Raw genomic sequence first — 14,667 nt, forward strand, 5'->3', positions numbered from 1 at the left:
AACCCAGCCATCCAGTCATCTTCTATTTCAGGGGTCAGCAAACTTTTTCAGCAGGGGGCTGGTCCACTGTCCCTCAGACCTTGTGGGGGGCTGGACTATATTTGGGGGGGGGAGGGCAATGAACAAATTCCTATGCCCCACAAATAACCCAGAGATGCATTGTAAATAAAAGCACACATTCTACTCATGTAAAAACACGCTGATTCCCAGACCGTCTGCGGGCCGGATGTAGAAGGTGATTGGGCTGGATCCGACCCCTGAGCCTTAGTTTGCCTACCCATCCTCTATTTCATCCAAATGCTTCTGTGCACCAGGGTAGAGAGTGCACTCTGCCTACTTTTGCAGGGATAGAGGTTGTGCTTTTCGTTTGCTTGGGGAAATTTTGGAGGCAAATTCTGCTTTCCTTTCATTTTAGATTTATTTCAGGAGGGTCTGAGCGCCTCTTTTTTCCTTCCGTGACAGGACTAAAGTCATACCTTGGTTGCCGAACGCCTTGGAACTCTTGGCTCCTGAATGATCGAAAACCAGAAGTGAGGGTTCAGTTTTTGAATGGTTTTCGGAAGCCAAATGTCTGGCGCGGCTTCCAATTGGCTGCACGACGCTCCTGTAGCCAATCAGAAGCCATGCTTTGGTTTTCGAACGGTTTTGGCAGTCGAATGGACTCCTGGAACCCATTCTGGTACTTCCGGGTTTTGGCAGTCCGCAACATGAAGTGGATGCAACATTAGGTATGACTGTACTCAAATGTGCTAGAAATAAGGTTTGGAGAAGGCCGTGAGCCAACCAGCACTTACCAGCAAGAGGTGCCAAACTTGTTGACCCCTTGGGCGCAGTTTGCAAAGTAGGAAAACTGCTATGCATAAAATGCACACAAAACCCCACAACCTATTTTATTGGGGAAGGGGGGCTTGGTGTGGGGCAGCTGTGTACCTGGGGGCACCACGCTGGCAGCTCCCGGCAGCCACACGTGATTCGCGTCCCAGAGGTCTCCGCATCAGCTACTCCCTTCCCCAGTTTAAATAGAGTTTGCCAATGGGCACATTCGAAATTCCGAGAGGGTGCCGTTGAATAATAATAATAATAATAATAATAATAATAATAATAATAATACTGTATTATTTATACCCCGCCAATCTGGCTGGGCCTCCCCAGCCACTCTGGGCGGCTTCCATAGAAACCAAAAATACAGTAAAATATCACACGTTAAAAACTTCCCTGAACAGGGCTGCCTTAAGATGTCTTCTGAATGTCAGGTAGTTGTTTATCGCTTTGACATCTGATGGGAGGGCGTTCCACAGGGCGGGCGCCACTACCGAGAAGGCCCTCTGCCTGGTTCCCTGTAGCTTTGCTTCTCGCAATGAGGGAACCGCCAGAAGGCCCTCGGCGCTGGACCTCAGCGTCCGGGCAGAATGATGGGGGTGGAGACGCTCCTTCAGGTATACTGGACCGAGGCCGTTTAGGGCTTTAAAGGTCAGCACCAACACTTTGAATTGTGCTCGGAAGCGTATTGGGAGCCAATGTAGGTCTTTCAAGACCGGTGTTATATGGTCTCGGCGGCCGCCCCCAGTCACCGGTCTAGCTGCCGCATTCTGGATTAGTTGTAGTTTCCGAGTCACCTTCAAAGGTAGCCCCACGTAGAGTGCTGTAGCATAGCCAAACAAAAACGGAAACAAGAAGCAGGACTGCAAAACTGCTGTAGGGATGCTTCCCCAGGGATAGAAAAAGGTAACCTAAATCATCCACAGCCCCAGTCCTCCAAGAGAGACGCACTGTGCCTCTCTTTTCCAAGCAGAAAGCAGCACAGCTGCCCCATCCAGGCAGCCAGTGAAATGGGGGCACAATCCTGAGCCCAGTGGGAACAGCACAAGAAAGAGCAAGCTGCCTCTGCTGAATCACAGGATTTCGAAGGTGTATTTTGCTGGAACAGTCCACTGGTGGTTCCTGGTGCCCACGGGTCCAGGGCTGACTTGTGGCTGGGCCCCGGGAGAGTTGTGCCAGGCGGGGAAGCCAGTGCCACGCTTAGTACGTAGCCCATAGGGCTGAGTCGCTGCGGGCAGCTCCTTTGACCTACGAAAGCCACCCAAAAACGGTGGCTCCAATTCTTGAAAGAGGCAAGATGATGGAACATCCAGGAGGTTTCTAGTTCGTAAAGCCCCATCGCAGCTCCTTTCGGAAAGGCCAGCCGGCCAGTCTGTGGCCCGTCCTCGCCAGGATCCTTTGCCCTGCTTGCTCTCTGCTACCAAAAGGTCCACGGAGGCTGCATCAGTTCGTAGGTTGAGATGCTGGTGACGTTTACGGGGATGGAGATGACTGCCCAGGGGAGGCCGTGCTGCTCCAAGGATCGGCGGATCATGTACCTGGAAAGAGGGGGGCAAAGCCATAGTGACTTTGGTCGGTGGACGCACTGCATAGTTAAACTACGGAACTCCCTGTCACAGTCGGAGGCAGTGATGATTCTGAATCTCAGTTGCTGGAAACCACAGGAGGGGAGAGGGCTCTTGTGTTCGAATCCTGCTTGCGGGATTATAATAATAATAATAATTTATTATTTATACCCCGCCCATCTGGCTGGGTTTCTCCAGCCACTCTGGGCAGCTTCCCACAGAATATTAAAATACAGTAACCTATTAAACATTAAAAGCTTCCCTAAACAGGGCTGCCTTCAGATGTCTTCTAAAAGTCTGGTAGTTGTTTATTTCCTTGACATCTGATGGGAGGGCGTTTCACAGGGTGGCTACCACCACCGAGAAGGCCCTCTGCCTGGTTCCCTGTAACCTCACTTCTTGCATTGAGGGAACCACCAGAAGGCCCTCGGCGCTGGACCTCAGTGTCCGGGTAGAACAATGGGGGTGGAGACGCTCCTTCAGGTATACTGGACCGAGGCTGTTTAAAGGACAGCACCAACACTTTGAATTGTGCTCAGAAACGTACTTGGAGCCAATGTAGGTCTTTCAAGACCGGTGTTATGTGGTCTGGGTGGCCACTTACAGTCACCAGTCTGGCTGCCGCATTCTGGATTAGTTGTAGTTTCCGGGTCACCTTCAAAGGTAGCCCCACGTAGAGTGCATTGCAGTAGTCCAAGCGGGAGATAACCAGAGCATGCACCCCTCTGGTGAGACAGTCCGCTGGCAGATAGGGCCTCAGCCTGCGTACCAGATGGAGCTGGTAAACAGCTGCCCTGGACACAGAATTAACTAGCGTCTCCATGGACAGCTGTGAGTCCAAAATGTCTCCCAGGCTTCGCACCTGGTCCTCCAGGGGCACAGTTGCCCCATTCAGGACCAGGGAGTCCTCTACATCTGCCCGCCTCCTGTCCCCCCAAAACAGTACTTCTGTCTGTCCCAATCTAGTCCCGCTGGAGCGGTGCCTATTTATCTACTTGCACTTTGACGTGCTTTCGAACTGCTAGGTTGGCAGGAGCAGGAACCGAGCAACGGGAGCTCACCCCGTCGCAGGGATTCGAACCGCTGACCTTCTGATCGGCAAGTCCTAGGCTCTGTGGTTTAACCTACAGTGCCACCCATGTCCTCCACAGCACAGTACAGCTGCTCAATTTCTATTCTGGATCAGTGATGGGTTTGCCTTTGCCCCATCTACATTTTTCCAAACCAACCAACCAGCCAGGATCCCAGCAGCCTGTCAAGGTCCGACCAATGTTTGCAGGAGTCTGGTGGAAACTCGAGGGGCCACACTAAAGTGGCCAGCCGTCTCCAAGTGGCCTGCAATTTCCCTTTTGGCCGACTCCGTTCCAGGTATCCCCAGTAAGCGTCCTTATTCCAAGTCGGACTCGTGACATAAACAAACGTGTTCTATCTCCACATCACTCAAGAGTTTTGGGCTGATGTTTTCCAGAGCTTTGATCCTGTTCCGGAACCTGCCAACCACTCACTCAGTTTTCCATTTTTAAAAAAGGAACTGGTTTTGCTGCTTCTGTGTGCCAATGCACTTTTAAAACGGGTAAATTTCTGCATTCCTAAAATTTGGCAAGCTCTCCTCCATTCTCCCATTGTTAGATTTTGTTGTTGTTGCAAGGGTTGTTACTGCTGCCAGCAGATTTGCACACCAGCTCTCTGCACTCAAATTTATTTATTTCTTATAATATAGTTTATTAAACTTTCCACAAATTTCACATAAAATCCCAATGTTTCTTCTGTTTTATCGACTTCTCATCCCCTTTTCTGTGGCTTTCTTTTTTAAATCTCATTGCTACACCCAATCTTCACTCTTTTTATATCATAACCGTAACCCAATAGTTACTGCACTCAAATTTAATACTATGCACTTAAGGGAAGCCACATAACTGGTCTGGCTACATCTGTCCAGCTTCCTGTTTCTCACAGTAACTGACCAGGTGTCTACAGGAAGCCAGAAACAGGACCTGAGCTCAACCGTCCTCTCTCTCCACTTGTGATTTCCAGCAAACAGGTATTCAAGGGGCGATTCCCTCCAACAGTGGAGGAATAGCTCTGTTATTACGGCCATCACTGATAAAACCCCCCATTTCTTTACCATTTCCAAGATTCTAGTTACAGGTAGGTAGCCGTGTTGGTCTGCTGTAGTCGAAACAAAATAAAAAAATTCTTTCCAGTAGCACCTTAGAGGCCAAGTTTGTTATTGGTATGAGCTTTCGTGTGCTTTCATATCTGAAGAAGTGTGCATGCACACGAAAGCTCATACCAGTAACAAACTTAGTTGGTCTCTAAGGTTCTACTGAAAGGATTTTTTGTTTGTTTGTTTGTTTCATTTCCAAGATTGTCTTCTATTTTTACAAGACGCAGGGCAGATCTACACTCACGGTTTTTAACGCTAAGAAAAAGCAAAGGAAAGATTCTGTTAACCATATAGCCATGCGACGTTATGTTTTAATGTCCACGGTGCGTAATTAAAACGTGACATGAGAGCAACCAGAAACCAGGGAGACGGCGGAGAAAGAAAGCAAAAGGGACTTTTATTTTCTTGACGTTTTAGAACGATCTTTCCGATATCATTCTAATAACGTTTAAAAACTGAGTGTAGATCCAGCCACGGAGGAGATTTTGCCTGATCTCGGAAGCCTCTGGCTACGCCAGCTCCAAGCCACTTACCCGTCCCTCCCAAGCAGGAAGAGGGCAGGGATGTCCGCTGTCCGCCTGGTGCTGTCCTGGATCATCTCCACGTAGGAGCTGTCATTGTCATAGGCGTTGTCCGCGATGATCACCGCACGGCCGCCAAGTTCCTGTACGATGCGAGTCTTGGACAGGAATGAGCAGCCCCTGCCGGGAAGGCAGCAAGAGAGCTTCGAGTCCTGCGCCCCCAAAGACACTCAGATCCAAACTAGACAGGTATTGTTCCCTGTATAGGGAAGTTTGGAATGTATGGCGCTTTATTATGTTTTTATAACTGAAGCGTCCCTGAGCGGCTGGGGAAACCCAGTAAGATGGGAGGGGTACTATTGCTATTGCTATCATCATCATTGGGTGAAAGAGGAGAGCGCAAAATATGGTCTGAAACTCAACACCCAAAAAATGAAGATCATGGCCACTGGGCTCATCACCTCCTGGCAAATAGAAGGGGAAGAAATGGAGGCAGTGAGAGGTTTTACTTTCTTGGGCTCCATGATCGCTGCAGAGGGTGACAGCAGTCACGAAATTAAAAGACGCCTGCTTCTTGGGAGAAAAGCAAGGACAAACCTAGACAGCAGCTTAAAAAGCAGAGACATCATCTTGCCAACAAAGGCCCATATAGTTAAAGCTATGGTTTTCCCAGTAGTGATGTATGGAAGTGAGAGCTGGACCATAAAGAAGGTTCATCACCGAAGCTGCTTTTGAATTCTGGTGCTGGAGGAGACTCTTGAGAGTCCCATGGACTCTCCCAACATCAGGGAGTTTTCTCTTCTCATGAGGTGGCCAAAGTCTTGGAGCCTCAGCTTCAGGATCTGTCCTTCCAGTGAGCACTCAGGGCTGATTTCCTTCAGAATGGATAAGTTGGATCTTTTTGCAGTCCATGGGACTCTCAAGAGTCTCCTCCAGCACCATAATTCAAAAGGTGATGTCACTGCTTTTTAAGATGCTGCCTAGGTTTGCAGGCGTCTTTTAATTTCGTGACTGGTGTCACCAGTTAGGGCCTACGGCAGGCAAACTGGGTCCTGAGTTGTTAAGGGCTTTGTGCGCAGACTTTTGGAAAGAGACAGGGAAATGCGTCAAAAAGTGTGCGGGCAAACAAGCGACTCACGGGAAGGTTAATCAAAATGCATATGAAAGCAATCCCATTAATTAAAAACGTAGCCCTTGAAAACAGCCGGGCCCTCTTCCCATGTGAGGAAACTCACCCGCGCTCCACCAAGGCGATCTGGCCTTCGATGAAGACCCCGTTGTTCAGAGCCCCGCAAGCCTCCGGGGGGTCTGCTGGGACCAGGTAGATCTGCTGGTATCTCGTGTTCTTGGGCAGGCGAAAGGGGCAGAAAGAAAGCAGAGCAAAATTAAAACTTGCTGAATATCTCAGATAGAAGCGCCAGGGCTTCTTGCTTTCTACCTCTGGCGCCATGAGAAGCCAGTGTAGCACAGTGGTGAACTAGCATATCAATGCCAGGACGCCTGTGTTATCAGCTACTGGTGTGTTGTTTCTGTTTTTGCAAATTATCCCTCTTTTTTAAAGCAATTTTCGCCATTATTAGCTTAGGACTCATCTCACACACATCCAACCATGTGAAAATGTGACTCAGGATAACACTTCAAGTATTGGATGAAATGAGCTATTGTTAATGGAAGCTTACGTCCTAATAAATTTGTTATCCTCTCTGTTACTGTGGGGGTCAAGTGGGATTGCTATGAGGAATTATGAAATATGGAGCAAGCCATTGTGTCAGCAATGAAAGCATTGTGTTGTCTGGGCTTGATTCATTGACAATAATTTCTGATCAAATCCCACAAGCCTCTCCACCTCTGCCATTTGCTTTCTCTACGCCTGACAGGCACTTATCAGCATTCTAAACACAGGCTAGTTGCTTCACTGGGCATCCTCAGTACATAAAGATAGTAGGTTACTTTTATGTAGTTTGTTAATCTTTAGATAGATCTTAAAGGCCAGGAAGAGAGTTCACAAGGAGACGGTAAATACTACCCATCCTGCCTCTCCTGTTTATTCCTGTTTATGACCTCTGGGGTTTTGCTGATTGCATTCCTCCTTTTATTCCTATTTTATTTACTCTGAACTACATATGCATGCTCAAGTAGGAAATGGTTTCTTTGTAGTTAAAAGAATTTCTTCTGATCTGACTTTGCCCCACGTGGGGTTTTTAAAATGCTCAGAGGAAATCTGATTGGTTCTTACGAACACTGTAAAAAGTTCTTTTGTGAATAAAACGACCTGGGCCAAGGGGTGGAGGGAATTATTATTGGCACCCCTCCCAGAGTCTGGCTGGTCAAGCCTCGTCTGTATTTTATTAATCAGAGTCCAATCCTTCCTGGCTTTGGGAACGCTTCAGTTACATTTTAAACCCTCCCTCCAAAAAATGAAGACTGTTTTGCAGTCAGTGTGGCGTAGTGGTTAGAGCGCTGGACTCAGACCTGGGAGAGCAGGGTTCGAATCCCCACCCGGCCATGAAGCTCACTGGGTGAACATGGAGTCGGTCACCATCTCTTAGCCTAGCCCTACCTCACAAGGTTGTTGTGAGGATGAAATGGGGAGGGGGAGGGGGAGGGGGAGGAGGAGGAGGAGGAGGAGAGCCATATACAGTGGTGTTCTGCAAGATGAATGCCTCGCAAGACGGAAAACCCGCTAGACGAAAGAGTTTTCCGTTTTGGAGGTGCTTCGCAAAACGAATTTCCTATGGGCTTGCTTCGCAAGACGAAAATGTCTTGCGAGTTCCTGCTGGTTTTTCCCCTTCCCCCCCCTTTTCTAAGCCGCTTATCAGCTGATCCGATCAGCAGATAAGCCGCTAAAAGCCGCTAATAGCGCTAATCCGCTAATCCGTCAATGGGCTTGCTTCGCAAGATGACAAAACCGCTAGACGAAGAGAATCACAGAACGGATTCTTTTCGTCTTGCGAGGCACCACTCGACACCACCTTGAGATCCCTGGAAGATAAAGGCGGTATATAAATGTGATTAATAAAAGTAAAAAAATAAAATGATGTTGGGCATCGCTGGGAGGGGACAGGAGCCTGGTTCTCATACTTACAAACACCCCTCCAAAATCCTTGGCCGGGGTGGCAGTGAAGATGTAGCGGATATCGCCAGGGCTCAATACCTGGAAGTAGAGGTATTCCTGGATACGTAAGCCTGCAGTGCCAAGAGAGAAAGAGAGCGTGAACTCTTGGGGCAGGTTGTGCCAAAAGAGTCTCGACGAAAACAGAGATGAAGGGAGCACTGGGATACACTGACTATTTTCATTACAGCACAGTCGCATCTTAAGTGCATTTTTTTTAGTTTAATTTATTTTTTTTAGCAACAACCAAATACAAACAGTGAAACCCCCTAGGCGGCTGATACATTGGGTATACATAATCAATAATAACATATTCAAATCAACCATATGTACAATTTTATATACGTTAACACCCCTCCATCTTGGACTCCAGGGCGGGCAATTTAAAATGTCTATATAAGGGAGGCACACCTTTGTTTGGGGTTCTCAGATCAGGCTTACGATCTGCTTTGCTTCTCAATATTCTCTGGATGGCCTCTGTTATTTTCTGTACATTTGTGAACATTTATTACATATATAAGACCTTAAATTTTTTATTTCAAAGGTTCTCAGCATTCGAGAGCCAAAATGTTCAAAAACGGAACCATTCGTGAACCGAGGTTTGACATGGAACCCTTGGCACTGAACCCCTGCACAAACTGCGATCGTACAGCATCTACCTATTTATGAATCTACTTTTGCATTTCTGTCCCATGGTGATTTGCAAACTTACCATCAAAACATCTAGACAATAATAATAATAATTTATTATTTATACCCCGCCCATCTGGCTGGGCCTCCCCAGCCACTCTGGGCGGCTTCCATAGAAACCAAAAATACAATAAAATATCACACGTTAAAAACTTCCCTGAACAGGGCTGCCTTAATATGTCTTCTGAATGTCAGGTAATTGTTTATCTCTTTGACATCTGCTGGAAGGGCGTTCCACAGAGCTGGCGCCACCACCAAGAAGGCCCTCTGCCTGGTTCCCTGTAGCTTTGCTTCTCGCAATGAGGGAACCGCCAGAAGGCGCTCGGCGCTAGACCTCAGCGTCCGGGCAGAATGATGGGGGTGGAGACAACAATAGTTGTTGTTTTTTTAAATACAAAAGCAGGAACTGAAGATAGGTTCAAATGAACATCTAAAGTGAAGAGACCTTTTCATCCAGAAGAAAACTGCCTCCAGCTGTTGCTGGGCTAAGGGTGTGGCTATACAACAAACTTATATCAGTTTTATACCTGTGGTTTAGTGAGGTGCTGAGAATCTCAGTCCTCTTCCCATAGCCAAGGTCACCTCAGCAACAGGGAATGCCTTTCAAACCAGTTTAAGTCTGTCATGCAATAACACCTTTCCTCCTTTGACGTGATGATCAGGGAGGAAACATGGACTAACTCAGCCTTTGCCAGCTTTGTGCCCTTCGGTTGTTTTGGACTACAAATCCCATCAGCTGGCTGTGGCTGATGGGATTTGTAGTCCAACACACCTGCAGGGCATTACGCTGGCAAAGGCTGAACTAACTAAACTGGAAGGGTTTTTAAATATATATATATATATAAAGATTTTATCGGGTGGCAGGCTTATCTACTTTTCTCCAGCACAGTCGCCCTATCCACAATTGCATTCCAGGGTCCAAACCCGAAAGGAAATTAGCTGAATGCCACCTCCGGCAGAAACGCCAACCTGAAGCTGCCAACCAAGACAAATTTATGACAGCGGCTGGGATTTTGTGGGTCTGTGGGATTGCGAAGAGAATCTCAGAGCAGCTTTGGAAATCAAGGAAGGGTCTGGGGACAGGAAGCATAGTTCCCTGGTGCTTCACGCTTCTATAGGAGAAACACTGAATAGGATGATTATTGGAGGAAAAAAGAGGGGAGTTGATAATCTGAATATATAACCACCTCCATTTTCGGCCCCCTGGAATGTTCTATGCCAATCCTGGGAGACCACGTTTTTCAAGCCTGCGCATAACTGCGAGAGGAAGAGGAAGAATGGAAACAATTTGCCTGGCCACATTCCATGCAACTGGCTGTTGCCACGCTGCAAATAGGAGGCTTGGGGAGGGGGGGAAGCAAGGAATTATAAATAGGCTTGAGTTGGAAGAAATTCAAAGACTACTTGCAGAAGTACTGTAAAATTAAGGAATGTTAAAATGATGTCTGATGGAAAATAATTGGTATTGGTAAAAAGACTTTTAAGAAAATGTAAATAAGGATTGATAACTGGAAAATTGAAATTTATAATAGGTTAATATCTTGAGTGAGGATAAATGTAAGAGGGTAAGGATTTGCTGAACCTAATATCTGAACTGGAATACATAATGGGAGGTGTGAGGAGGTCAAGAAACTAGTGAGTGAAATATAAGATTTGAATAATATTAATCAATTTTCTGTTTTGGCTTTTTTCTCGGTTTTTATTTTTTCTTTTTCTTTTCTTTGTCTTTTTTCCATTGTTAACTGTTTTTTATTGTGTATTCTCTATGTGTTTTGTTTTTGTATTTTTATATTTTAGTAGTTTTTCTTATGTATAAATCTTGGAATCTTTTATTGTTTGTGAAACCTTAATAAACATTATTAAAAAAATATATAAATAGGCTTGAGATTGCAAAGCCCACACACCATATACTCTGGAGCAGTTGCAAAAAGCACATGGGCTGCTCTGGAAACCGGTGTCTTGCCAATGACAACCTTCCACACCATGTAGCTGAATAATCCCTGACCGATAGTCTGTCACCTTTTGAGGACGTCTGTCCCACTGTTGAACAGCTCTTACTGCCAGAAAGTTCTTCCTAATGTTGGAATTTCCCTTTTGCAATTTGAATCCATCGTTTGGATCCGCCCCAAACCTCACCGTCAAAATCTTGGGAACTATAGTTTACCCTGCAGAACTACAATTCCCAGCACCCATAAGAAAATTACTGTTCTGAGGATCCTTTGGGTGGGTGGGGAGAGAATGTGCTTTTAAATGGACGGGGTCACAGTTGGAGGCAGCAACGCTTATTAATATCCGTTGCTGGAAACTGCAGGAAGGCAGAGCCTATGCCCAGAATACCTGAAGGAGCGTCTCCACCCCCATCGTTCTACCCAGACACTGAGGTCCACCTCCGAGGGCCTTCTGGCGGTTCCCTCCCTGCGAGAAGTGAGGTTACAGGGAACCAGGCAGAGGGCCTTCTCAGTGGTGGCACCCGCTCTGTGGAACGCCCTCCCATCAGATGTCAAAGAGATAAACAACTACAGTGGTACCTCGGGTTACATACACTTCAGGTTACATACGGTTCAGGTTACAGACGCTTCAGGTTACAGACTCCGCTAAACCAGAAATAGTACCTCGGGTTGAGAACTTTGCTTCAGGATGAGAACAGAAATTGTGCTCCGGTGGCATGGCAGCAGCAGGAGGCCCCATTAGCTAAAGTGGTACTTCAGGTTAAGAACAGGTTTCAGGTTAAGAACAGACCGGAATGAATTAAGTACTTAACCCGAGGTACCACTGTATCCGACTTTTAGAAGACATCTGAAGGCAGCCCTGTTTAGGGAAGTTTTTAATGTGTGACATTTTAATGTATTTTTAATCTTTGTTGGAAGCCGCCCAGAGTGGCTGGGGAAACCCAGTCAGATGGGCGGGGTACAAATAATAAATTATTATTATTATTACAGTGGTACCTCGGGTTACATACGCTTCAGGTTACAGACGCTTCAGGTTACAGACTCCGCTAACCCAGAAATAGTACCTCGGGTTAAGAACCTTGCTTCAGGATGAGAACAGAAATTGTGCTCCGGCGGCGCAGTGGCAGCAGGAGGCCCCATTAGCTGAAGTGGTGCTTCAGGTTAAGAACAGTTTCAGGTTAAGAACGGACCTCCGGAATGAATTAAGCACTTAACCCAAGGTGCTACTGTATTACTATTATTAAAAAGCATTGCAAGATCTTGAGAAAGGAACCTCTTTATAAAATGACCCATGCAACTTACTAAGGCTAGACAAGGCAAACACATGAATGTGAAAAGAGGAAGATCGAAGGAAGATCAGGTCGATTTCATAGAATCATAGAAGAGTTGGAAGAGACCACAAGGGCCATCGAGTCCAACCCCCTGCCAAGCAGGAAACACCATCAGAGCACTCCTGACATATGGTTGTCAAGCCTCTGCTTAAAGACCTCCAAATTCCACTGTCGAACAGCTCTTACTGTCAGGAAGTTCTTCCGAATGTTTAGGTGGAATCTTCTTTCTTGTAGTTTGGATCCATTGCTCCGTGTCCGCTTCTCTGGAGCAGCAGAAAACAACCTTTCTCCCTCCTCTATGTGACATCCTTTTATATATTTGAACATGGCTATCATATCACCCCTTAACCTCCTCTTCTCCAGGCTAAACATGCCCAGCTCCCTTAGCCGTTCCTCACAAGGCATCGTTTCCAGGCCTTTGACCATTTTGGTTGCCCTCCTCTGGACACGTTCCAGTTTGTCAGTGTCCTTTGAGCATCTGCAGCCTGGGCGAGAGGGTAAGGCAGGGTTTCTGCCATGCCAGCTGTCAGCCCAGAAGCTTCCGTCCCCAATGACTGCACCAGTCCCAGGTTAGGAAGCCGAGGGGATACTCACTGCGAGCGAAGGGGCCGAAGCAGAGCAAGATGCACAAACATCTGGGCCAAATGGGGAGCATTGCTGGGGGGGGGCCCGCAACAGCTGCCTGCCAAGCGCCGCCTCTTGCAAGCGCATCAGCTGTGCAACACTCTTCACGCTGACATTCGCTGATAAGGGAAAAACCCGCCCTCCAGCTTCCTCTCATTGGAGGAGACCAAGCTCTTCATGATGCCATTGGCGGAGGGTTCGAATCCATCAGCTGCCACCCATATTGGTGGGTTTTTTTGGGGGGGGGGGGGAGATCCTACCAACAAGCTCCTAATAGGGGGGAAAAGAATAGCGAGAGGTTAATTTACTTCCTTTTTGTTTGTTTTTTAAAATTAATATTTATTAGCATTTTCTATAATGAAGCAAAAACAACAATAAACAACCACAACAAAAAAGAAAAAAATATATAACAAACATACAAAAATATAAAACTTAAAAACACATAAAGTTTCAAATGCTTATTTCTTTTAACTTAATAAGAAATAAGAAATAAATTTACTTCCTTTTTGTAAAGATCGAGGGTTTGGAGTCATCTGCATAGCTGTCAACGTTGTCCTTTTTAAAAGGGAAATTCCCTTATTCCGAATAGGATTCCTCGCAAGAAAAGGGGGAAATTGACAGCTATGGTTTGGAGTCATCAGAGCCTGATAAATATAAATTAAAAGAGACTTTCTGAAGAATATCAAGGGGGTGATGTGAAAGATTAAAGTGTAGTTCACGTTCCAGGAAAACAAGGATTCGTATTATATAATCCTAGCCTTGGAAATGGTCATTAGTTCAAATTCCTGCAATACAGGAATCACAGCTAGAGAAATCCCTGACAGAAGTCAGTCTGCATGGCTTTACTCCCAAGTAGTGAGAATATATTAGAGCTGCAGATTAACCTGCGGGGGTAATCCTGAGTGGTGGGGAAAACATCCTGCTTTACTATCCCTGCAACTGAAACAGCGATTCAGCAGGTGATGGTTGCCCAGGTGAAGCATCTCAGCAAAAGCTTCACCTCTCGAATTTCTGCACATCGCTGGGATGGGGCAGTTCTGACCTCCAGAAATGGCTTTCACTCAAACTGCACAACCTTCTTACTAAGCCAATGGTTCCTAGCAAGGGGAAAAAACAACTCCAGTTAGAATTGTAAATTTGAAGGGTCGGAATGGGACCCCCAAAGGTCATCTAGCCCAACCCGCTGTTATGCACCATTGTCCTACATGCTTCAGAAGGAAGCTCTAGGTTAAACGGGACATGCAAGGTGCGTTTAGCATTGATGGGGATAAGCTGTGGTTCCTCCAGGTGTTCCTGAAGTACTACAAGTCCCATCATCCTTGACCACGCTGCTGGTGGAAGGGGCTGATGGGAAATGGAGTCCTATCTGCAGGGCACCTGGCCCTCCCATTCCTGCTCATAGGACTGCACACAGGATTGCCTGCAGTCTGGATAGGGAATGCCTCCCTCTCTCTATGGTAAGGCCCTGAGGAAGGGCTCCGGCTCACCGGAGCTGCTCTTTCCATAGAGCTCACAGGACATGAACCATAAATCTAATAGCAGAGATTCACATCAATAATAGAACTTCCGGGACACCCTATATCACTTTCTGGGAGTGGAATGATGACTGTCCATAGAAATCTACTGTATTGTTGTTGTTGTTTAGTCATTTAGTAATGTCCGACTCTTCATGACCCCCTGGACCAGAGCACGCCAGGCACTCCTGTCTTCCACTGCCTCCCGCAGTTTGGTCAAACTCATGCTGGTAGCTTCGAGAACACTGTCCAACCATCTCGTCCTCTGTCATCCCCTTCTCCTTGGGCCCTCCATCTTTCCCAACATCAGGGTCTTTTCCAGGGAGTCTTCTCTTCTCATGAGGTGGCCAAAGTCTTGGAGCCTCAGCTTCAGGA

The 14,667-nt window shown here is 46.7% G+C and overlaps 1 protein-coding gene across 2 annotated transcripts; it reads right to left on the reverse strand.

The window, feature by feature from the left end:
• Nucleotides 1–2,101: 2,101 nt before the first annotated feature.
• PRADC1 (protease associated domain containing 1) lies at nucleotides 2,102–12,857 on the reverse strand. 2 transcript variants are annotated; one of them, XM_082236791.1, is made up of 5 exons: nucleotides 12,749–12,857; nucleotides 8,158–8,258; nucleotides 6,308–6,417; nucleotides 5,085–5,252; nucleotides 2,102–2,357 (listed from the first exon to the last, which is right to left on the reverse strand). In XM_082236791.1, the coding sequence occupies exons 1-5, from the start codon at nucleotides 12,807–12,809 to the stop codon at nucleotides 2,237–2,239; spliced, it is 561 nt and encodes a 186-aa protein (XP_082092917.1). In that variant the 5' UTR covers nucleotides 12,810–12,857; the 3' UTR covers nucleotides 2,102–2,236. The 2 variants fall into 2 exon arrangements, with proteins under 2 accessions (XP_082092917.1, XP_082092916.1); XM_082236790.1 differs by lacking the exon at nucleotides 12,749–12,857 and adding an exon at nucleotides 11,487–11,581.
• Between the last annotated feature and the right edge of the window lie 1,810 nt (nucleotides 12,858–14,667).

This window comes from Podarcis vaucheri (genome assembly GCF_965113315.1).
Source record: "Podarcis vaucheri genome assembly, chromosome: 9".
In the NCBI taxonomy this organism is placed as follows: domain Eukaryota; kingdom Metazoa; phylum Chordata; class Lepidosauria; order Squamata; family Lacertidae; genus Podarcis; species Podarcis vaucheri.

Coding starts and splice junctions, on each gene's coding strand:
- PRADC1 (XM_082236790.1), bottom strand. CDS start 11,562: ATGGGGCCTCCTGCTGCTGCCATGCCACCGGAGCACAATTTCTGTTCT. Junction 8,259..11,486: donor AGCAAAGTTCTCAACCCGAG/GTACTATTTCTG, acceptor TTGGCACTGCAG/GCTTACGTATCCAGGAATAC. Junction 6,418..8,157: donor AGGATTTTGGAGGGGTGTTT/GTAAGTATGAGA, acceptor CGCCTGCCCAAG/AACACGAGATACCAGCAGAT.